The sequence below is a fragment of the Sander lucioperca genome, chromosome 2, assembly GCF_008315115.2.
Source record: "Sander lucioperca isolate FBNREF2018 chromosome 2, SLUC_FBN_1.2, whole genome shotgun sequence".
Taxonomy (NCBI): Eukaryota; Metazoa; Chordata; class Actinopteri; order Perciformes; family Percidae; genus Sander; species Sander lucioperca.
The window spans coordinates 17,309,769-17,332,886 of NC_050174.1; the positions used below are offsets into that span (position 1 = coordinate 17,309,769).

Sequence of the window (23,118 nt, forward strand, 5' to 3'; positions counted from 1 at the left end):
CAAAACAACTGTGGCAACTCTGACAAGTACCTGTTCATTACCCACTGCAGCTCGGCTCTGTCAAACAGAAATTAACTATCCTGGGGAATCATACTGTACAGCAGAGCATGGATATATTAGACTCACAGTACTTTCACAGGCACATCTATATTTTTTCAAATACAAAAGACACTCTTCTGTCTCTTTTTCTATAAATCGCATCGTTCCATCTCTCGATCAATGTCATTTTCATATCATCTCTCATCCCCTCACTTTCTTTCTTCTCACCTATCAATCTCTTCTTTTTTTCTTAGCTTCTCTTCCATTTTTTTTTCTCCTTCCTGTCATTTCCTTCTCTTTGTGAAATAACATCATCTGTGGAGTTGCAAAAATAACCTCTGCTTTTTATATCTTTCACTGTGTGTTTTCATTCTTTCCGTCGCTCTATGTTCTCTCTATTACCCCCAAAGGAAAAGAAAAGAGAAACCTGAAAGAAATCTGCCTTTGACTCACATTTAGCAGAGGAATAGCCACTTTCCCCAGGAAGTCTGCACTTCTGTCTCGGTCCTCGTCGTAAACAGTGACCTCAAGTACCGAATGGATGTCCTTCACATTACTGGACCACACACAAAGACAACACCAATCACATATATCCTAAAATATGGGTTACAAACTGAAACATTGTGAAAGCTATCATGTCATGCAAAAGCTTCTCTAAATGTTTAAGACTCACAGAAAAACAATTTAAAATCTGAAACACTATATGAGGCATAACAAATGCCTTATATTGGAATACCATCTATTACATTTACATAAATGTTTAAAAATCCCCATTAACATGCTTTATGTCGTATTCTACTACATTACTGCATGAGCTAAGTAGAACTAAAGTGTGAGGCTCAGACGTGTCATCTTTTGAAAACTAGGCTAGATAGAAGATAGCTGATGTTATGTATAGAAAGGAGGCTATGAGAAAGATGTGCACTGAAAGAATGACTAAATTAATCTGTCCCATCACTGGGAATTCACAAATTTGTACTCTAGAATAAAATGGTATCATATATGCTAGGAATTATGCAGAGTTAGATCTACATTAACATTTACCTATGATGTCAGTGTAACTATACATTTTAAACAAAATCTTTTTTAAATAAGGAAAAGAGTGGTAAGCCTTCATTTTCTCTTATGTAAATGTCTTCCTGGATTTACTGTTAAAACACTACTAAATAAGCAAGACTAGAATTCATTTAAAAAAAAAAGAAACTATATATATATATATATATATATACACACACACACACACACACACACACACACACATACTGCATGAGACTGTTCAAAAGGTACATGTTAAAAAACACATTTTTATTTTCATTCCTGCAAACTGTGTGTGACATTTGGGTATTGTGAAAGCCACTCACAAAGTGAAGACCTTGTTCCACTCAGGGTTGAGGTTTTTGTAGACTGTGTGCGTCTGCAGCCGATCGTTACTCAGCTCCACCACGCAGAATGGGTCGCTCTTACCTGCCGAGCAAAAAAAAAAAGCATACAAGAATGACCTTCGTAGGAAAGAGACATTTAAATACAGTAGACACTAAACTTTTGTTAGCTTGAGGTTTGAAGGGAAGCGAAAATCTTAATTCCAGCAGCTTTTGTCTATCTCCAATGCTTCATATTATTAAGAGAGATAGTGAATAGCATCCAATACCCTGGACTTATCAGAACTGTCATAATATGATTCTTTCATTTTTAGCCCTGATGCCATATATATTATAAAACATATCAGTGGAACAGCTGCAAGCCGTTTCTAGTAACACCGTGGAAACATGGACGACTAGAAGATAAGCTCCAGGACAACTATGCCCTGGGCAGTCACAAGGAGGGGGTGGGAGAGTGAAAGGAGAGAGAAGACTTTGAGAATAGATGGTGCCGAGAACACAGAGGGCGATGTGGCTCTGAAGGCCACAGAAGTTCAAAGTAGAAGATAAAGACAGCCGAGAAGGGGTGTGAGAAACATAGCTGGTCCATGATTAGCGATTCCGAGTGAGCGGTACGACGGTAGCGGCAACGGCCTCCTCATCCTTTCTGCTTTGTTACATTGACATAAATGTAAATAAAATAAAAACAGTGAAAAGGTTTTTATATTAAAATATTAAATAGAAATTTAACTCACATGTTTATTTAAAGGGAAAGCGCTGCTGCACAGAGTTTATATACTGGCAGCAACAATGGTTTCATGGATATAAAAAGTGACATTTTACAGTAATAACAAAACATATACAAATGAATTACTTTAAAAACTCAAGGATCACATAGGAAATAATTTGCGTGATCTGTTGCTGCCAAAAGATAAAATTTGAATACACTGCGTATGAACTTTAAAGACCCTCAGATGTTATAAAACATAGATATGATATATGTTTCACTATAAATCATATTCATTAATGCTAATTCATTCCGAACAAAACTTTCAATTCAGAATTTACTACAGTTATGTAACTGGGTAGAGAGAGGGTGAGGAGAAATAAACATAATCACAGAGTTATTTTCCTCCTCCTGAGAATAGCATACTCTACTATAATAATCAAAACCAGTAATGTCCTATATATTCTATATTTGTTTACTAACATCTCACATTTCAATTTCTTTGTACAATAAAAAGAAGTGAGACCAGCTCCCCATGCCTGCCAGCCCACCTCCCTTCGATCGCCTCAAAATGAACTAAAAACAACAAAACTCTTAATTCTGGCTTTGATAATTATTTTTTATTAAAACTGTTGGGAGCCCTTGTGCTGTTTGTTCAAGCTTATCACTTGAAAAGACTGGGTCAGGAAGTTAAAAAAAAAATATGTCCCACACGAATTCCCATTGAAAATAGTGAGAATAGTGAAATGTTAGTAAAGCAGCAATGTTGCATAATAAGACTTAATAAAGTTGCGATTGAGTTCAAAACCTTCCGCCACATTTCTGTATGTGCGTGTAATGTGTTTGTGTCTGTGTGTCTCATGGGAAGCGTGTCTGTGTGTGTGTGTGTGTGTGTGTGTGTGTGTGTGTGTGTGTGTGTGTGTGTGTGTGTGTGTGTGTGTGTGTGAGAGTGTCATTGATTGGTGTGATTTTCTTCAAATGTTGTGACAAGGGCAGGACATTTAGTGGGTGAGTAAAGTAAATGTCACCGTGATCAATGCAGAGCCGTAGATGTTGCCTTTCATATTTGTGGGGCTCTATTGATGTAGAGTGTTTGAAGTGGATATTGACAGCTATGACTCCTACGATAGAAAACAAGATACATTAAAATAGACGAAAGACAAACTCAGGAGCCCACTTCTCAATGCATCTCTGTGTACATACTTTGTTAGTCATATACATTTCTTGTATAGCACATCATTTATGTATTGTGTTAAAATGCTAATTATTCCTTGGACCCATCATGGATACACACAAACTAAAAAGAATATATTTTTCCAGCAGTTTTCATTAAATATTTTTACAGTAGTGAATATCTGAAATCGTCCTTAATCATCCCGGCGCTTCCATAGCATAAACGATTATAATGTTGTCCCCACAAATCAAGTCTGATTAAATTTAAATGTAATCATCCAAATTATAAGATGGAAATTATCTCTGCAGAACCCTGTCCCTCCCCCATTTTCTGTCTAATATTCTGTTTTTAATGACATGGCAGGCTGTGTTGCCGCAGCGAGCCAGTTGTCATTGGTGATGAACTTTCACCTTATTGGCCGTCAGCACCAGAGGCGGCTGTCTTAACCAATTACACGCTCAGGTTTGAGCGCCACTCAGAGATCATCCAGGTAATGTCCGAGCAAAGCTCCTCCCCCCCTCTGGGTCCCATCTCTGTGGCACTGGCAGGGGGTTTGAGCGAGGAGCGGGCTCAAACTCATTTCAGTGTGCCCTAAGATAAGTGTGGAGGATGAATACAGTACGGAGACGAGGGCGCACGCTGTAATTGCCTCGCAGGAAGCTTAGAGTTAGTGAGGAGTTTGAGGTTGGAGAGGGAGCGCACGCTGTCATGTGTCTGTATAATCACAATTAATTATGATTCACACTTTAAAATGTAAATCAACCGCATTTTTGTTGCATTTATTACAATACAATGAGGCTATACAAGTTTATCTACAGTATTCCTCCATGTGATGCAGTGCAGAATCTACACTTTACTGACAGGTTTTGTTTTGATATTTAGTGAAAAAAGAAAGAAGTCTACACGTGCTATGGTGTTGCCATTGGAAGTGCATGTGTGCGTGTGTGTGTTACTATTGAAACGTTTTAACAGTATAGCATCCACTCAGAGGGACAAGAGCTGGCAAACAAAAAGGATTGTTGGTTTTAGAGACTATTTTCAGTTATCCTACTCGGGCTGGAGAGGAGCTACTCCACAAAAACACTTCAATTAGAGAGAGAGATGGCCAGAGAGGAGAGAGAGGGGAGGAGCAGGGAAAAAATATGGAAGAGGAGACAGGCAGCCTGAATGGGAGAGATGGTGAACTCTCTCTCTCTCTCTGTGTGTGTTTGTCTGTCCGTCTGTTTGTCTCTCACCTTGCTCCTGACCCTCTCTTGGTCTGGGCTGTTAAAATAGGGTGTTCATGTGGTTGAAGGCTCTTATGTGGCTCTTACAGAGCTATTGTTTCTGACACACACACACACACACACACACACACACACACACACACACACACACACAAAACAGTAATAAGCCATCTAGAAACGACCCCTTTGCGTGTCGGTTATCTGTATCAGTTTACCCACTGTATCTACTGTATCTTTGTTGGGCCAAAGACATTTAGACAGGTGAATAAGGTTACACATTGGACTGTCTAAATTTGAGAGGTCTTTTTAAACAAAAAACTAATGCAAGAAAACCTACATGTGAAATCAAAGCCCCAAAAGCTGTTTTGTTTTGTGAATATATAGTCTCATGTGGAAACATCTTCGCCTGTATTGTGTTTTTTAGTTTTTAATGTGAAACACATATGGCAGGCAAATGGTTAAATGTACTGTATTAATGTTCACATTTTAAGAAAAGATTATTCTTATTCTTTGTCAGTCTTATTTTAAAAAAGCACGTTTGTTGTGGGTTTTCAAATCTGAATTCAACACTTTTTTCCCAACTGTTTTGTATTCAGTCTTAGTAGTTTCTATGTAAAATATTAGCCCTGGTCGACACCACGACATGCTGCACTTTAACTGTGAAGTAAGCCTGTAGCAATGATTTCAAATCCCCACAGGCTGCAGAGGCACTGCTCTGAAACCAAACATGTTCTCTATGACCACGTCAAACTGGCGGAGACAAAGTGAAAGGCAAACAAACAGCCACTGGCCATTATATTTCCACAGTTTTACGCTTTTGTTTTTTTGGATGGATCCATGGGGCTCAGACTGAATGATGAGCTCTACAACGAGGTCACGGAGCAGATTTCTGCATAGAGTGAAATACAAGAGCCAGAGAGCCATTAGCCCTGCACTCTAGCTGCTCCGGTCGCTCCATGCAATAACCCAAATCAACCAGCTCCACTATTGGCTAATGGGACTGTGGCTGTTTAAAATGGAGAAAAACTCTTTCTCTATCTCCTCTCTCTCTTGTTCACACACACACACACACACACACACACACACACACACACACACACACACACACACACACATTTCCTTCTCTCTACTAGATAATACAGAGTGAAAAACTAGGCCTGTCCACTGTAGACCTAATTAAAAGTAAGAATTAATGGAGAATGGAGGATTCAGAGAGCAAGCAGAGAAAGAGCGGGAGGAGGGAGAGAGATTTGTTGGTTCAAATGTGTACTTTTTCTCTATTATTCAAATGAGCAGGCTGCATCTTTTCTAAAAATGCAGTGACAAATTTAGTGTCCTCCACAAAGTAGACTTTAACTCTCTCTGAGGATTCTCGCAGAGGATCATCCCTTAAACCAAAATTACACCCTGACTTTATCTTTGGCTAGGTTTATGGCAGATTGCTGGTGGAGGGAAATGTGCCACGGAAATGTCAAAATGGAAAACTCAAGCAAAAGTTATTTAAAGCAAAAAAATACTCTTATTACTGATAGTATTACTATTATTATCAGATGCTCTGTGGTGCTCGATGATAGTGAACTATCAACAGAAATTGCAAAGCAGCAGCAAAAATGGAAGCATATTGTCAGATTATTTTTAAGTGTATGAATATATGAGTGAAAAATGAAGAGACTAACTTTTAACAATGTACTGTATTTGAGAACTGCAGAGGTTATAGTCCTGTTGTTTGGCCTTACCTGTGACATCTGCTGCCATCAGTCCCTCAGCCCTGATGACCTTTACCTGCACCACACCGACATCCTTCAGGTTGTTGAACGACCTCCACAGGCTCTGAAACATCACAGGGACAGGGGTCAAAGGTCGAAGAGGATGCCAAATTAGTATCGGAGAGAAAGGCAGGTCAATAGCCTGACATTTCATTAAGACAGGAAAGGGTAGGATATGTCCTTTAACAGTCCCTATTTGACAATGTAGAGTTGGCATTTATAGTCGGGTCTAACAGTCTAACACAGGACAAATGGCCAGATTTAATTTCACTCAATAGCTGCGCTTGCCTGTTTGAAATGTTACCTAACTTTGTACTTTTTAGATAAAAATGGAACCTCAGATTTTGGCAAAGAAGATGAGCCGTGAGGAAATATATTGTAAAAGGTTACAGCGAACAAATGTAATACACAGATTAAAATAGAACAAATAAGGGGTCATTGTAGACAACAGGCAAGTTCAACACTATAACACGTTAAGTAGAACAATATCACGGAAAGTTTTAAAACAGAATAGATTTCAGCGTTATATCTATTCCTAATTGATACAATGAGAAGGCTAACCCCAGGTCAGAATGCATGAATAAACTGTGTCTTATAAACTGTCTGCCGTTGCAATTACATTAAGGGTTTTTGGGTTTTTCCATTAACCTTTTAACTCAAAATGAACAAGTTAGTCAATTAGTCAGTTACAGAGGAAAGAGTTCCCCAGTGTGTTTTGGTGTAAAGTAGTAATTCCCATAGTGTTTTGTATATTCACTATAAGGAGAGCAGTGTCAGTCTGAAAGTGTGGTGGCAGAAAATATTTGTATGGGATTTTGGACATCCTCTCTCTGTCGCTAACACAAACAAAATGCTTAAGTTTGAATGCAGTTTTAACAAATTTTGATGTGTAGTATTGTGTGAATTGTCAGTTTTTCAACCCAAGCCTGAATTCGCTCCCTGGTGCACACAGTCTGGATAATATAAAAGGAAATGCTGGCTGGTATTTACTTTTTTTAGTCACTCCATAAATTGCTTCCTCACAATGTTGTGTGTAAGAAAAAAAAAAGTGGTTTTAAGAGACTGTGCAAATAGTAGCATCAGTATCAGCAGAAGAAGAAAGACTAAATATATGCAATAGGAAAAAATTGCATGTGCATTATATAACCAAGTAGGAATATTGAAGAAAGAAATGTGCAAGAAATTAGAGCACATGTGCATGATTTGCACGTGATGTGATTGTGTCTGTACAGGGCTCATTGTTTACTGCCTACACTTCTGCTTCTTCTGTGTTTGATTGATTTATAGAGAGACGTAGAAAGAGCTTTAGGCCGATAATATAATAATAGAGATATTGTGGTGAGTAGACACATCCAGTGAAGTGTGACTGGCAGTGATATAGTTATGAGGCAACACACACTGAGCTCCACACACACTGTCCAGTTTACACAACATCCAAACAAGAGGGGGGAAAAACACAGTAACACTCATGATAGATAAACAAACCAACTGTAAAACAAGAAGTCTAGCATACAGGCTTACTCACACAAACACACACCATCTCCCCCGATATTTTTCTCCTTGGATGCTTACACACCATGAAGACACATTTACACAGTCAAGAGATGCCATGATGCCCTGTGATTGTCGGAAATGAGAAGGGAAATACTGTATGTTAGGGGTGTACTAGAAATACTACTAAGAATCTTCAAGTCTTGCTTATTGTCGACTGATCGTTAGATAATGTGTGGGGGCTGTGATGAAATATTCAGCTGGGATAAGGTTGTGTGTAAAGCTCCTTTTGAATGAAATCATGCAACTGATTAGGGCACAGACATAAAAATAGTAGCTTATTATTGCATAAGTGGTGCAGGGGTGGAGAAGATTAATTAAAAGAGGTTTGGAGTGCGCGCTCGCGTGTCACTCAAGCAGTCAGCAGCTGGCACCCGGTGATGAGAAGCGGAGCGCACAGAGCAAAAGTCTGCTGTCCTGCTGCGCACGCTCTCTACTTCTTTAACAATCCTCTTGTCATAATGTTTTTCTGCTACAAACGCAACCGTTGTCTCGGCTTCACCTGGCATATAACACGCTTGCTTGTCTCGTGTGCAGGATTTGGTGATCATTGGGGCGGTTTGCTTTTCAAAGTGCACCCACACTTTCGATTTTCCCCAGACACTTTCAGTTAAAGGTTTAAATCCCTGCCGCCAAGATGCTTCTCCATCGGTCATGGATCATGGAAAGTGGAACTTAAATCTGTCATAGGGCGGTTCGATTTTTTTTTACCTGAAAAAAACTTTCTTTTCACATTTTAATTTACAGTATTATATGTTGATATTTATATCATAATAATTAACTTATAGGGAGAAAACAGGTAGTTATATGTAAAATCAGACATTGAGCAACCCCATATAGCCAAAATGGCATGATCCTCGTTTCATAATGCCTCTGCGAAGATTCGACTGAGAGATCAGCAGTCGAATCAGGCTCCTTTGATCGAAGCATCGAATATTTGACTCTTCAGGGTCACCCCTACTGTATGTACAAGGTTTTAATAACCAGGAGAAAGAATAATGACTGTGTAAAATCTAGTCTGTACACACGCACAATAATAAACTCATGTTTTTGTTCACATCCAAATACTCAGGTAAAACACATGCATAGAAAACCACTGAGGCCAAATTGAGTAGCATGTCGGCATGTCTTAAAAGCAAAGTGGAAATGCACTTCACTTCAATTTATTTTTCTCTCTCTGGCAATAACCCCTTCCATCCCCACAGGAGTAATTATAATTTAAATTTCAGAGTCAGGGACAGGCTACAGACTTAATTCATTATTACCAACTCTGTCAGACTCTGCCTGTTTCCAGCGATATCATTGTCCAAAAGCTCTCTAAAGGAGATGAGAGGGGAGTGTGTGTGAAAGAAAGAGAGGGGGAAAGAGAGTATGTGAAAGAGGGAGGAAAAGAGACATACAGAGAGAGCGAGAGGGAGACAGGGGAAAACTCTCAATTTTAAGGCACGATTTCTCTGAAGATACAGCTGCTTGTTGTGATTATTGGGGAGCAGCCAAGAAGAGAGAAAAAGTCAGGGAAAGGGCATGAGGGAGGCAAGAGAGGAAAAGACGAGGGCAAACTAATGGCTAGTTAGCGTGGTAGTGTTCAACAGTAGTAGCCTAGCTGGGAATCAAACTTCATTAAGTTTTTGGTACGAACGGAAATGTGTCTGTGGCAACAAAGTCTATATAGAGGACGTTTCACTTCCGGGATTGCTTCCGGTGCCGCCGGAAATTTCGCCGGATGTCCCTTATTTCGGCTGGGTGCCCATTACCTTCCACTTTCTTTGTGTTGGTATTCTAAACGGCCGTCAATTTATGAGGACTATGGTTAACTGATCCTCAGATCTCTGCAGGGTAAATCCAGACAACTAGCTAGACTATCTGTCCAATCTGAGTTTTCTGTTGCATGACTTAAACAACCTTTGAACGTACACGTTCCACCAAAACAAGTTCCTTCCTGAGGCCATTTTGCAGAGGCACTGTTGCTCCGTCCGCCGCCCAAGATGATTGTGATTGGTTTAAAAAATGCCAATAAACCAGAGCACGTTTTTCTTCCATCCCGGAATGCTTTGTGGACCAGCCAGACCCTCCTCCTCAGCGCTGTGGAGGAAGGTCTGGCAATGCAAGACTAATGGCAACGAGTCTCAAAAAACATCTGGTCAGATTCATAATACTGTTTACTTACTATCTATTCAGAAACTTACAGACTTAAGTCATTATTTCACCAATTTAGACTTTTGTAATCTTGTTTAATTGTTTAAATGAGACAGTTCTTGATTTAAATTTAAATAAATGCTAACTTCAGCTGTTTTTGTTGAGGCAAAGTTCTTGTACAGCTGCTTCTGTGTGGACATTTAACATTTGAGACGTTTGGCTTCTTCTGATAAGTTAAAAAAAAAAAAAATGTGGCATAAGGTACAGGATCAAGTACCATTTTAGTATTGTACCAAAAAGACACTAGTATCATAATTTCAAACAATACCACAGAAGCCCGTATTGATACACAAATACACAAAATGGCACAGAGTTTGAACAAAGAAAATGAGACAGAATTACTTCTTTAATGTATGGATGCAGATATGTTTTTTTCACCCCCCCCCCCCAACGCATCATCCACACTCCATCCCTTCCTCCCACCGAAAAGGCTCCCTGAGGGGGCATTTAGGGTTCAGCCTCAATCCATGACAGGTGGACAGAACACACCCATCCTCCACGAGGATCCAAATCCTCATCAGAAAGATAAAGAGTAAAAGATGGAGTAGATGGACAGACAGACAGACAGGTAGAGAGACAGCGAGATGAAGGGAGGCCATGACCAACCCCCACCCCCTCATTTACGTCTCCCCACACCCCCATCAGCCCGCAGGTGGAAGGACGGGGATGAGGAGGAGATGAAAAGGAGGGATGAACAGAGAAAAAAAAAACTGGAAGGACAGAGTTGGCCTTCATAAAACAAACCCCCGCCCTGCCTGTGATTGACATCTTGTCACTGTGACATCTTCATACCGTCTCTGTCACACTCAACAGACACACAAACACACAGATGAATCAGCCCTGGCAAAGGCTTATGCCTCGCTGTCATCTTTGCATCGTGTCACCTTTCATCAGTGCTCCATATAACATTTCACACAAAGCGTCTGCCGAGCAGCCACGCAGTTCAGGGGACATTTAATCAAATGCCTGTGAAATGCTCAAACGCAAACCAAATGCTAACTACTTCCTCCCAATTCCCACTCCTGTTCATCAACTCAGGATCACGGTCTGTCAACATTCTCTCTCAAAGTTTGCTCTCTGCCCATCCCACACTTTACAGCAGCCCCTTATCTCACTTCCTGTCCAGGTTGTGTCCTTTCTCTTCACCTTAAAGCAGTGCACTGGAGTGGGTGGTGTGTGTGTGTGTGTGTGTGTGTGTGTGTGTGTGTGTGTGTGTGTGTGTGTGTGTGTGTGTGTGTGTGTGTGTGTGTGTGTGTGTGTGTGTGTGTGTGTATACATGTGGGTGGGTGGTGAAGTGCCACCACTTCAGCGGAGGTCGCCATGTCCTCCTCTCATCCACCCATCTTGCGGCCACCTCAGGCCCATTAAGAGCCATTAGTGTGTGTGGTCCTTTGCCATCATAATGCATAAATCTCTTTCTCTCTTTTTCCCTCTCTACTTCTGGGAAACAGTAATTAGGGATGAAGAAAAGGTTACGGTGAGAAATAGGACATCTAAGGCAGTTGTCACTAAGTGTATTGCACCGTGTTGCATATAGTCTAGCTCTGCTGTCAGCTGCATTCAAAGTAGTTTGCAGTAGAAAATCATCTGTACTCATTCACACGAATACATGCAAGTGTACAGAGGCAATCACACACCTGGCAGACACACACACACACAGTCACAATGCAAAACAGCGAGAATGAGAGAGACATTAATGAGCTCAGCGCTAGCATCAGATCCCAGCACTCAGGTGTCTATTATCTGCTTCCTTCAATGGACACAGATTGGGATGAGGAAAAAACACCTGCCAAATACAACACAGTGACCTCCAGGTGACCACATGAGGTGTGGCGTGTGTATGTGAGTGTTCATGTGTGACAAAGACGTGTAGAATTTAAAATCTGCAATGTCTTCTTAGAGATTCAGGTTATTAAACTGAGTATGCATGCATGTAGGGGTGTGTGTGTGTGTGTGTGTGTGTGTGTGTGTTTTTATTTGTTTTTTTCCAATATCCACACTGCCTTAAAGTAACATTGTGTGTGTGTTTTCATATTTGCTGAAGGCTGGCACGGGCAGAGGATTTCAATTGTTTTTTCTTCCTCATTCTCATATGTGAAGGTATCTGCTCTTTAAAGCTGTGATGATGACAGCATGGTACTTGTATTGCTCCGCCAACCCCCATCTTTTTATTAGATAGCTGACGCAGGAAGGTACTGTTTTTGCATGTGTCTGGTTGTGTGTGCCTGTTTGTGATTAGCAGTAGTGGATGCTTTTTGCAGGCTTGCACTGGACAGCTGATTTCAGGCTGATACCAGTAAAAATGTGCCCGAGCGTAATAACATACACCTACACATGCACACACATACACACACTGGGCAGATTAGTGGGCTTTGAGCAGCACTGTTATGTATTAGTGGTGGTACTTGGTCTTATCAGTGCTCTTTGATAAGGTACATCTTTATTAAATTCTCTAACTGAAAGACGGCCAGTCTGGGGAAAAGGAATATGTTAATAGGTAGAGACCATTCAAGTCTTTAAACCGACCTTACTGTGCCCCTCCATAAGCAACCCCCCCACCTTCCTCCACCCTCTATCGCTCCATCCCTTCATCGAACGGGAGGGCCACAGTGGCGGCAGACAAAGAGTCAAGGTTGCCGGGAGAGCGGGAGAGAGAAGGAGGCGGGAAAAGAGGCAGGCGAAGGAAGGAAAATGTCTCGCCTTCAACCGAGCAGAAAAACGAGGTCTGCACGAGTTGTGAGAGAGGTGAAATGGCTTTTTCTTTTCATTTTACACGCCTTCCCTTCCCAGTGCAACCCTCATCCTTTACCACTCACCCCCTATTACAGACACTCACACAAACACACACTCGCGCTCCCCGCCCTCATTTTGTGGCTCTGAGGAGAGGCACACTGTCTGTATGTCTCAGTCCTAGAGCTCCCCCCTCTGATCTTGGGCGGTTGCTGCAGTGCGATGCAGACTGGTCAACCTCCTGTGGCTAGCCAATAAGGCACCGCCACGGTTATGTAGGTCGTGACACCCGTGTTCGGCCTGTGGAGCCTCGCCGCTGGTGCCTATGCACACACCGAAAGACGCAAACACACACCGCTTGGACGTACCTTTAACTGCAATTAGAACACATTCTATTCTTCTGATATCACAAAACACAGACAGCTACTTACGGTTCTGTACAGTAAACACACATGCACAGTTTACCCACACATAAAAGCACGTTACTAAGTGGTACTCATGAGAAAATGTGCGCCAACAACTCTCCTAGACAATTAAATCTCATAATGGTTACACAAATATTGTATCTTTTTTGGTCATTAAGCCCTAAATGAAACTAAAAACATTTGTAGTCAAAAATATCTTACATTTTCTATTAAAAGTCATGACTCAAAGCAAATATGGCTGCTGCATTGAGTGCTAAATGCTGATTGTGTTGATGTGCAGAGAAATGTCCCATGTCAAGGCTGTCAGTGAACAAAACCTTTTGAAAGTGTGTGTGTGAGCATGTGTGTGAGTGTCTCTTTTGTAGCAGGGAGTGAAGATGACAGGGTGTTAGGGGTTAACTAGGCTAAGACAAAGACATGGCTGAAACCATTGTGTTGAGTGGAGGGCCTCTTGTGCAGATGGGGCCTTAGGGCTCTCGCTCTCTCTTTCTCACTCTGTCTCTAACACTGAGCTCAAATCAATGACAACTGGCTAACAAGCCAAGCCATTTTACACACAAATAAATGAGCCCATATGCATGAATCATAAAGGAACAACTCACTGCAGAATGCTGATGCAAAAACTGCACAATACTGGTGGTGTGAATCAGAGCAACAGAAACAAACCAGCGATGGGAGCCTCCATCCTTTCCAAACATTAAGTCCAAACCTCTCAAACCCCTTTGTGAATCTAATCATCTCCCCCTTCACCCACTCCTCTACTTGTTTCAAAACTCGGCAGATTAGCTTGCAAAAAAAGAGACTTTTCTAGATAAGCAAGTGACATTCTTTATAAAAATGTTCTGAAACAATCAGAAGTCTGATGATAAATGTGTGAGGATGTTGTTGTTTGACATGTCAGTCCAACTCATGACACACAAGAAACCAAACTTGTCTTTGTAACGCGACACACGTAACAGACATTAATTAAAGGAAGATATCAATATCAGGTTTATGGTAGATCTGCAATACAAGGGGTACTGCCTGAAATTAATTCCAGCTGTTTGTGAAGGAAAATATCAAGTATGTGGACACAGATTTTGAGTACTCCGTGAACGATTGAGGCAACATTGACATACAGGTGATTGTGTAGTTGCATTTTCTTTCTTTTATTTTCAATGTTTTAATAAATTTTTTGATCTTTCAGTTGAGCTTCCACACATTATGTACTTTCCTCTCAAAAGTATTCACACAGCATAATCTTATCCTAAACTCTCTCTCACACACACACACACACACACACACACACACGGCCACTCTTACACTAAAACTAACTCACATATCTCTGCATGATCTGGTGTCTCTCTTGCGGGTCATCCAGCATGTTGACTGACAGGTCTGAGATGGAAACTGCGGCAGAAGCAGTGAGTGTAACCAGCAGCACCAGCACACCTTCACCTTCCTCCAGGGGCAGGTCCAGCTTGTGTGTGTGTTCTTTACTGAGATGCGACAGGTTGATGGTACACCTTAAGTGCACACACAGACAAAGAAATGACAAAGAAATAGAAATCGTAACAGAATTACAGATTTAGAGTACTGTACATTTTGTGGGGAAGCTGACTGTGCTGAAACACAGGCTGATGGTAAAAGAGGAAGCTAAGCAAAGATACAGACAATAAAGACTAACCTTCAAGAAATGCTAGTGCAGACATTTTTGGAGCTGAAGTTTGCAAAAACAATATCTAAAGTAATAATCATCACAGAACGTCTGTAAAGTTGACAAAGAAGTCACACAGAAAGAGGTCTCCAATTTCTCTTCAGAAATAAAGGGTCTACTAGACCCCCATCTCATTAAAAAGACTTCATACCTTCATACATCACACGTTGCACTGTATCATAGCAACAGCCTAGTAGTGCTTTACAGACATGGCCATTTGAACTAAAATGACTGGACATACTATCATTGTGCAACCTTTTTTCTGTAAGACCTACCCTGTCTGAATAGGTCCTAAAAGTCATATATGCATGATTTTGGAAAGCTGCGCCTGTTGCCTACCTATATAACCTGACAAAAGACTGATATACAGTAGCTACAGAAAGACTGATGAACACCACCGTACCTGCCCATGAAGTCGTCCTTCTTGCCAGCGTCTTTGTCCCAGACCGTAATGTCCACGTAGCCTCCCTGTTCATCATACATGTGGAAGTCAAACTGCTCTCTCCACTGGGGGTTCAGCGTTTTGGAAATCGTCTGAGTTAACAACATAACAAAATACATTGTTTGTCATTCATATGACAATGAATAAAATCATACCATAAAAATATTCCTTTCTTACTTTCATTACAGGGACACATCTAAAGGGCCTTATTGTGGAGGTAACAGCCAAAATAAATATTCTCAAACAGGAGTGTGTTTACCTTGCTCTTGTACTTCTGGTGCCCCATCCTGAATTTGACGTAAGGGTCGCTGAGGCCGTTGGCATCCATGGGCTGGAGGCTGCGTCCTTCTATCAGACTGATGCTGACTATACCCCGCCACAGCTGGGCTTTTCTGTGCACATCTGACAGACGCATACTCTGGTACTGCAGCAGGCACACACACACATTCATTCAAAGAAACATTTACACGTGTACATATTCACATACACAAGCATGTTACACAATCACCTACAAAATTAGCACACGTATGCATTAATTAAACTCAAGAAAGAATTATGTCTTGTGTACACTTTGTCAACAGGGAAAATATCCAATTACAAACACATCAAGACAACACAGAGAGCAGCAGGCAAAACACACAAGATGAGACTCAAACACAAAATGGGATCGTTCAACACAATTTAACCCTGACGTGTGAGTTCATCTGACATGCCAGAACATCACTATGAATTACAAAACATTACAAACAAGTTTAAAATCCTGAAAAATCTCTTTGGAATGATGTATGTTCTTTAACCTTTGAGTGTTGACTGAGAATCTACTGTAGACAAAATAGCTTCCAGTGTGCACAAGATTGTATATGTCATTGCACCAGTCTGGCCTATTTTGTACAAATTCTTAATATAATAATAAAAAATAAATAGGCGAGTGATTTGTAGACTTTTGTAGTCTTATCCAAAACAGGCAGACCACTGAGATGCTGCTCCAGTGTAACTCGGTACATTTCGTATGCCATCTGGCTGTACTCTAAGTTGACAGTGCTGCAAATTCAGATTGATGATTCTCCATATTTTAAGTCTGTAATTTTTTTCTCCGTTTTCTCAGCACTTACAGGCCTATTTAACCTCTCTTTGAATTGTGTCAGTATCCTTCACTAAAACAAAGAGCAGGGTATTTATTTGTCAAACAAATGTATGTCTCTCTCTCTCTCTCTCTCTCTCTCTCTCTCTCTCTCTCTCTCTCTTCGTTAGGGAGAATTTATTAGCATAGCTTTTGTTTTGCGGGTGAATTTCATTAAACTCTGAACAAACCCTGCCTCGCAAGCACAGGCCTTTGATCTGGAGACGGAGCCTCTTAATTTCCATTCTCCAGACATTAAACAATGCGAATGGCTCCCTGCAATACAGCCAACCTCCCATACTAAAACTCCCACATCTTTCATTTCTCCTGTTCACTTGCTGCAAACATATTGTATGCTAATGATGAGAGGTCGCTATTATGTCCTACTCAAGCACAATCCTAATTGTTTCCTTGTTTTGGTGCTCCATATTTCTTGTTACAGAAAACCATGGGCTATTTGGATTGGGAATCCACATCCCTCTGCCAGAGCACAGCAGGAGAGAGACCATGCACAGAGTTGTTGGGGGGCTGAAAGTCTTCTAAGAGATACTAACATTCAGTTTAAGAACTAATACAGCATTGCACACAACTTTTGTCACCCCTCTGAAAGAATAAAAACGTTTGAAGTGCCAAACTAAGCATTTTGCCTAGTGGTAAAGTCAGAGAGACCTGGATTTAATATGCATCTGACTCATAATCATTATCTCAAACTACTTCTTGAATAGTTTGCATCTTCTGCTGTGGGTTCTGAACTCATAGATTCATTAAAAAGAAATGAGTGTAAAAATAATGTGTGCTTGTATGCAGTCGAGCATGAAGGCACTCAGGAGCAACGCCTTTTTTGGTGGGGTAGCACAGTAGCTAGTTAGTTAGTGTTTGAGCTAATTCCCGAGTCACAGGCGGGGTGGCCCAGTTTGGAGGCTTCAAAGACTTGGTTTGGGGAAGCACGATACAGCAGAACGTCTGCCCAGCTCTGACCAACACACTTCAAATGTGTATCTGTGTCTCTTGGTATTTTCCCTGTTACACTGTAGGAAACATGCAGTGTCTCTAGCTGCAATTTAGGAGATTGACTAAAAGCAAAAACTTGTTTCTTTCTCAATGACAACTTTTGACCATAAAAGGAAAAGGTAACAAAGCACCTTGATAAAAGTGACACATGGGCAGACAAAGCTGTGAATAAACCCAGTTTTGTTCACAAATTTGTCCGATACTAATACTACTGTATTTGACCAGAAGTAAGGTAAGTGCTTCATGCATGAGCCAATAAACAAAGGCAGAACTTCGACCAGCATGCTTTCTGTAAACATAAAAAATCAAATTAAAATAAAACTAAAAGGTAGCAGTATCTTAGGTATGGCAAGATGAGAACTAAAACATAATGTGAACATTAAAGATTTTAACTTGATGCAAAGGGGTCTAAGAGTGTCCACACAGTCAACAATCAACAAACTTTCTTATTTCAGAGTTGATTTGCTGTACAGGACTCATTTAAAACCCCTGAAACAAATCAATTGCTTTATTTTCTCACACAGCAGCTGCAATACCCTTTACAAAACAAAGGGGGGGGGGGAGTACAGATATATCACTGCATTATTTAACAGCTTAAAAAGGACAAAAAGTTCAATATAGATTTTTTTTTTTATTTAAGAAAAATATGCCGTGACTTCACTGTAAATGGCACCATTATTAGCCAGATTGTAACTGTTCTGAAATTTAAACACATAAAATATGTCAACATAAGCCAAAAAGCAAAATAAAAATATTTAAAAATCACTTATAACAATGCCAGTAATTGTAGTGTATTACTTCTTCCCTTGGTGTATATTTATATTACTTATGAATTGTCTTCACAAATGTAAAGGCAGTTGACCATTAGGTTTAATTACACTTTCCAAAATAAAGTTGTTTACATCCCCCTTATGGGATGTAAATAGCAGGTGGTGTATTGCAGCGTGTGAAAAACAAGCTAGTGACAATGAGAACCAAAGAACTGATAAAGAAAGAAAAACTGCCAATACCACTGTGGAAGGAGGAAAAGGACGGAGGAAGGGAGAGGGCCAAGGAGACTCCATCCATGTACCAGGACACAAGTGAAGAGTGCAGGATAGGTGAGGTGCAGTGTGCGGTCGGTAGTGGGGTTACAGTACAGTGGGGAGTTGTGTGGGTGGGGAAGTTACATGCTGTTTTAGTTTACCTTACTAGATCGTTTCCAGTTCCTTCTCAAAAGCATGGTCTGTAAATGAGACAAAGCTGTTACAGAGCGCCCCCTACTGTCTCCCCCTTAGAGCTACAGAGTCAGAGGTTAAAGGGCATGGTGTATATGAAGATGTTAGTCTCGGCCTGGTGCAGGGGGGGGGAGGGGGGGGGGGGGGGAGGGGGGGCAGCTGTCTTCATGCAAGTAAGTTAAGTAGGCAGGGAGTATATAGGAAGCGCTCTCATTTGTCATATGGCGTTAGGAAGTATTTGCATATGTGGACATGCATTCATCATACACACACACACACACGCACATATAGACATACGTATATGTAAACAGTAGCTGCAGTTTGTGCCTCTCATACAGTACAGTGTAACCATCATTTTTATACTTGATACTTTCACATATGTCATTTCCATTCCTAGACCCAAAGAAAGACAGGAACCGATGGCTGCTTACTTGTTGGGTTTGCTTAGTTTTGACTTCTTTTTTCGGGTCCAATAATGGAGAATCATATGGAAAAACAGTTCAACATTGTACTTCGCTGTACACGAGTAAATCATTTTTTCTACTGGCAAGGCATAAAAGTAAGGATTACGGGCATCTCAAAAATGCATAAGGTGTTGTTGAAGGTCTTGAAGCATGTCTCAAACTTGTGGCTTATTTCTGCCTATTTAAGTTAAATGTAATTATCAATGTCAAAGTTTCAAATATAAAAATAATCACATGAGAGGACTATTTACATGTGCACAAACAAACTCACACAATTCCCTCATGTCAACACTCATGAACTTAAAATAGTATAGAATCAGCACGTACATAAACAGTGTTGATGCTGCATGATTACTAAGAGCACCAGATTAGCAGTGAAAAAAGATTAATTTATAAGTAGATTCAAGTTGTGTATTTTCCCTTACCCTTTCATACCAGTAGATGGCAACAGAGAGAGTGATCCAGAAAGTACTAGTGAAAACCTTGTACTCATTTTCTTCACAGTTGGAGAAATCCAAAATGATGCTTAACCTAAATAGAGTTTATTTGTTCTGTCAAATGTGGACTCTCTGAACTACAGCACTAAATAAGCAGCAGAATTAAGACATCAGATCAAAAGGAATAAAATATTTCCCCCATGACTGCCTTGTTCCGGATCGAGCATGCAGGGGTCCAATTAACCAAACAAATAATTGAACAGAAATAAATGCAACTCTGAAACATTGAGCATGTCCGCAGAGGCACGAGCCAACATAATTAGGAAAGAAAATCCAGTGCTCTTTGAACATGGAACTTTTCCACAGAACATATTAATTACACTTGTGTTTATGCATATGTATTTGCTGAGTTGAAGAGTTTCCAGTAACTAAGGCTGAATGAAGCAACACAGCCTGCCTGGCCTTTCTGATGTATGGAGAAACACTTCACTGACCTGGAATAACACTGTTGCTGAACTTCAATTATAAATATTATAATACTTTTTATACTGACTTGAGGAGTGTGCAGAAAGAAAGAGAGATGAATGAGTGTATATAGTTTTCTTACAGCATCCCTCACGTCTCCCTCCTTCGGTGACAGAGTGACAGCTAGTTCCAGGCTGCCCAGGTTATTTTCAGGGTACTGTGGGTCCTTCAGGTCCAGCGTCACATCCAGTGTCCTACAGGGAAGCACAGTAAACCCCATACAAATGCATGCAGTAAGTGCTTACACAAATACTGTACATTCATATGCACTGAGTTCATGGATTCCACGTGTATATAAATGAATCCATGCATTACACTAACACCCCATCCACCTTAACATATGAGTGCGGATACACATATTTAATCACTTCAAGTCTGACTAAACGGAGGTGGAGAGATAAGCTACCCAGCAAGCTGACTACTGCAGTCTGCTTCCTTCCTCTCTCCCTTCGAGCTGCCATTCGTGTGGTTAGAGTGAGTTACAATGACAACAAGCGATCAATCCAACAATCTTGAACCATGTAAAAGGAAGGTAATTAGTAAGGGGATAGCAAGGCAGGTAATTACTTTTTTTAAAACAACACCATTTAACAAACGTATTTGTGCACTTAACTCAGTTTAGACTTGCTCTTGACAATAATCCAAATGGGCGCCCTCAACCAAAACTCAAGACACAAGATTGTAACCTGCTATCACTCACACACAAGTTGACTGGCAGGTATTTAAATAGAGGTGCTAACTCTAAGCAACAGGAAAAGTTATGAATGTTTTATGTTGCTGTTCAGTGTTTGGTTACATCAGTGAGTTCTGATGAGCAGTGATGATCTCAACTTTGGGATAAGACATCTTATTGGAAATAGACAGAGTAAGGACATTTTTTTTTTAAATGTGAATGATGAAAATGTGACTAAAACATCATTATTACACGTAACTTTGATAGAAAGAAAATGCATTACGAGGACACAATGAACATTGATTCTCATGTTAAAGCAACACCAAAGCACTTGTCCTCTCCGGTCCCCCTACAGGTTGGAAGCGGAATGGTCCATTGCCATTCTCGTTCGAACTACAGATCCGCTCCACACAGTCTCACTCCCTACTCGTCGCAAAGCGAATGCAGAAGTGCCGTTCACCCTGTTACGAGTTGATGAACCACTGAAACAATTTTGGAAACATTATTTTAAGGTACAAAAGAATCTTTGATGTTGCTTTAATAGTAAAGCCTCTACACACCCGTCCACACAGGTGTTTCCACTTAAGTCGTCATTCAAGTCATCACACTTTAACATATCACAGTAGGAAACTAAAAAAATGAATGATGGCTGAAATCCATTTAGCTGCTTTGGTTTCAGCGTCCTGGTAATGTGCATGCTGGCTCCCTGTCACACAGTCATGGCTTACTGGAACGCTTGACTAGACTGGAGCTATCATTACTGTTATTTAACTTTTCCTGCTATTACAAGTCCAAATGTCTGCTGTGGAAAAAGATCTACTCCCAGCATAGCTGACCCAACCTCCGCCTGACAGGAGGTGTAATCAGCCAGAGTAATTGAAAACACCTGCGTGGGTGTGCAAAAAAAAAGAAAGAAAAATTCACACAGAAAAATGTGACACCTACTGCAAAGCGTTTGATGGCACAAAAGAGATGGAAAAAGTTTACTGATGATACAATGATTACACTTAAAGAGATGGCAGTATTTCTACTTAGCAGAAAATAAATTATGTTAAATTCCTCTTCATATACTTCTCTGTACAATCAAAATCGAATGTAGCCCTGTTATGCTTCATGAGGTTTGAGGGGAGTTACTAAAAGCCGCCACCAGAGGGAGACAACAGGCTCTATATGATCAAAATGACAGCACTGAAAGCAAGGAAAGGCACTTGGATAGGATGTGTTTTAAGAAAGTAGGTGTTACAAGATAGGACTCCCTTGCACTTAACCTCACCATCTGTTGTCTCTTGACAAATCAGAATCTCTGAACATGCCCATTACTCGGGGAATGCAGCTACCAATACAGTACTCCAAATACAAATCAGTGGAGAAGAGAGTACAGGAGGGCAAGAGATTGGGGGTGCGTAAGGTGTTAAGTGGAAAGAAGAGAAGGAAGTAATACAAAAAGAGAAGACAAAAGAGACAAAGAGACCTCTGATGTTCCAGTGACTCCAGGTGGAGGTATGCTGAGCCCATGAAATCATCCTGAAGTCCAAAGTCATAGTCAAAAACCTACAAAGAGAAATGATACAGCAACTGTCAGCGGAGTACCCTCAACACCACATTGCAAATGTTATCTGTCACAATAGTGACTGAGTTCATGTCCATTGGGACTTAATCGTCATCCAAAATACAACAGCAATTTATATATTATAGAAGGATGACATTTGAAGTCCAGGATGTATCTGCTGTACCTTGACGTATAGCGGGTCCTTCAGGGTTTCCACCAGAAGACTTACTCTCTCGTCCCACACTGGGTTGAGGTTCTTATGGATGGTCTTACTCCTGAACACCTCCTTTCCCGCAACCTTAAACTTCACATATGGGTCACTGGTCCCTAAAGCGAAAGGCAACAAACACAGTGAAATACTGTTAGGTAATATGATTAAGCAGAGTAACATCAAAATTAAGGGTAGATTCTGCCTATCTAAATATTTATAAGGAAAAGTGTCAAATTGAAAGTGTAAGCAGAACACATTCAGTATATATCATTAGTCAAATTGTTCAATAAATATTGTGATAAAATAGCTACTGACAACAGTGTCAAAATATTCAAATGAACCTTGTCTGCAATATTGTTATCATACTAAACAGGATTTGAAGAAAAAGAAAAAACTGTATTTTCTGAGATGTTGGATAATTGCATTTCCAAATACACAAAGCATATGTGCGCACAGTGTGTGCATATATTTCATACCATGTAGTAATTCTATTATATATTCTCTGGTACTGTCACAAGAAAATCCATATTTTGTTTTTTCCTCAAATTATTTTTACACACAGACTCACAAAGGCGGTTGTA

The 23,118-nt window shown here is 40.5% G+C and overlaps 1 protein-coding gene across 5 annotated transcripts in view; it reads right to left on the minus strand.

The window, feature by feature from the left end:
- The window catches only part of mctp1a (multiple C2 domains, transmembrane 1a), a 121,516-nt gene that overhangs the window by 47,940 nt on the left and 50,458 nt on the right, over positions 1-23,118 (minus strand). For 3 of the 5 annotated variants that reach the window (XM_031308666.2, XM_035994331.1, XM_035994339.1), the window contains exons 3-12: positions 22,511-22,653; positions 22,249-22,328; positions 20,187-20,298; positions 18,648-18,686; positions 15,590-15,754; positions 15,292-15,422; positions 14,511-14,697; positions 6,261-6,354; positions 1,401-1,503; positions 493-595 (exon numbers count right to left, since the gene is read on the minus strand). In XM_031308666.2, coding sequence (XP_031164526.1) covers positions 493-595; positions 1,401-1,503; positions 6,261-6,354; positions 14,511-14,697; positions 15,292-15,422; positions 15,590-15,754; positions 18,648-18,686; positions 20,187-20,298; positions 22,249-22,328; positions 22,511-22,653 — 1,157 coding nt within the window. The remainder of the gene's footprint in view (positions 1-492; positions 596-1,400; positions 1,504-6,260; positions 6,355-14,510; positions 14,698-15,291; positions 15,423-15,589; positions 15,755-18,647; positions 18,687-20,186; positions 20,299-22,248; positions 22,329-22,510; positions 22,654-23,118) is intronic. The other 2 variants (XM_035994321.1, XM_035994335.1) reach the window with 1 other exon arrangement.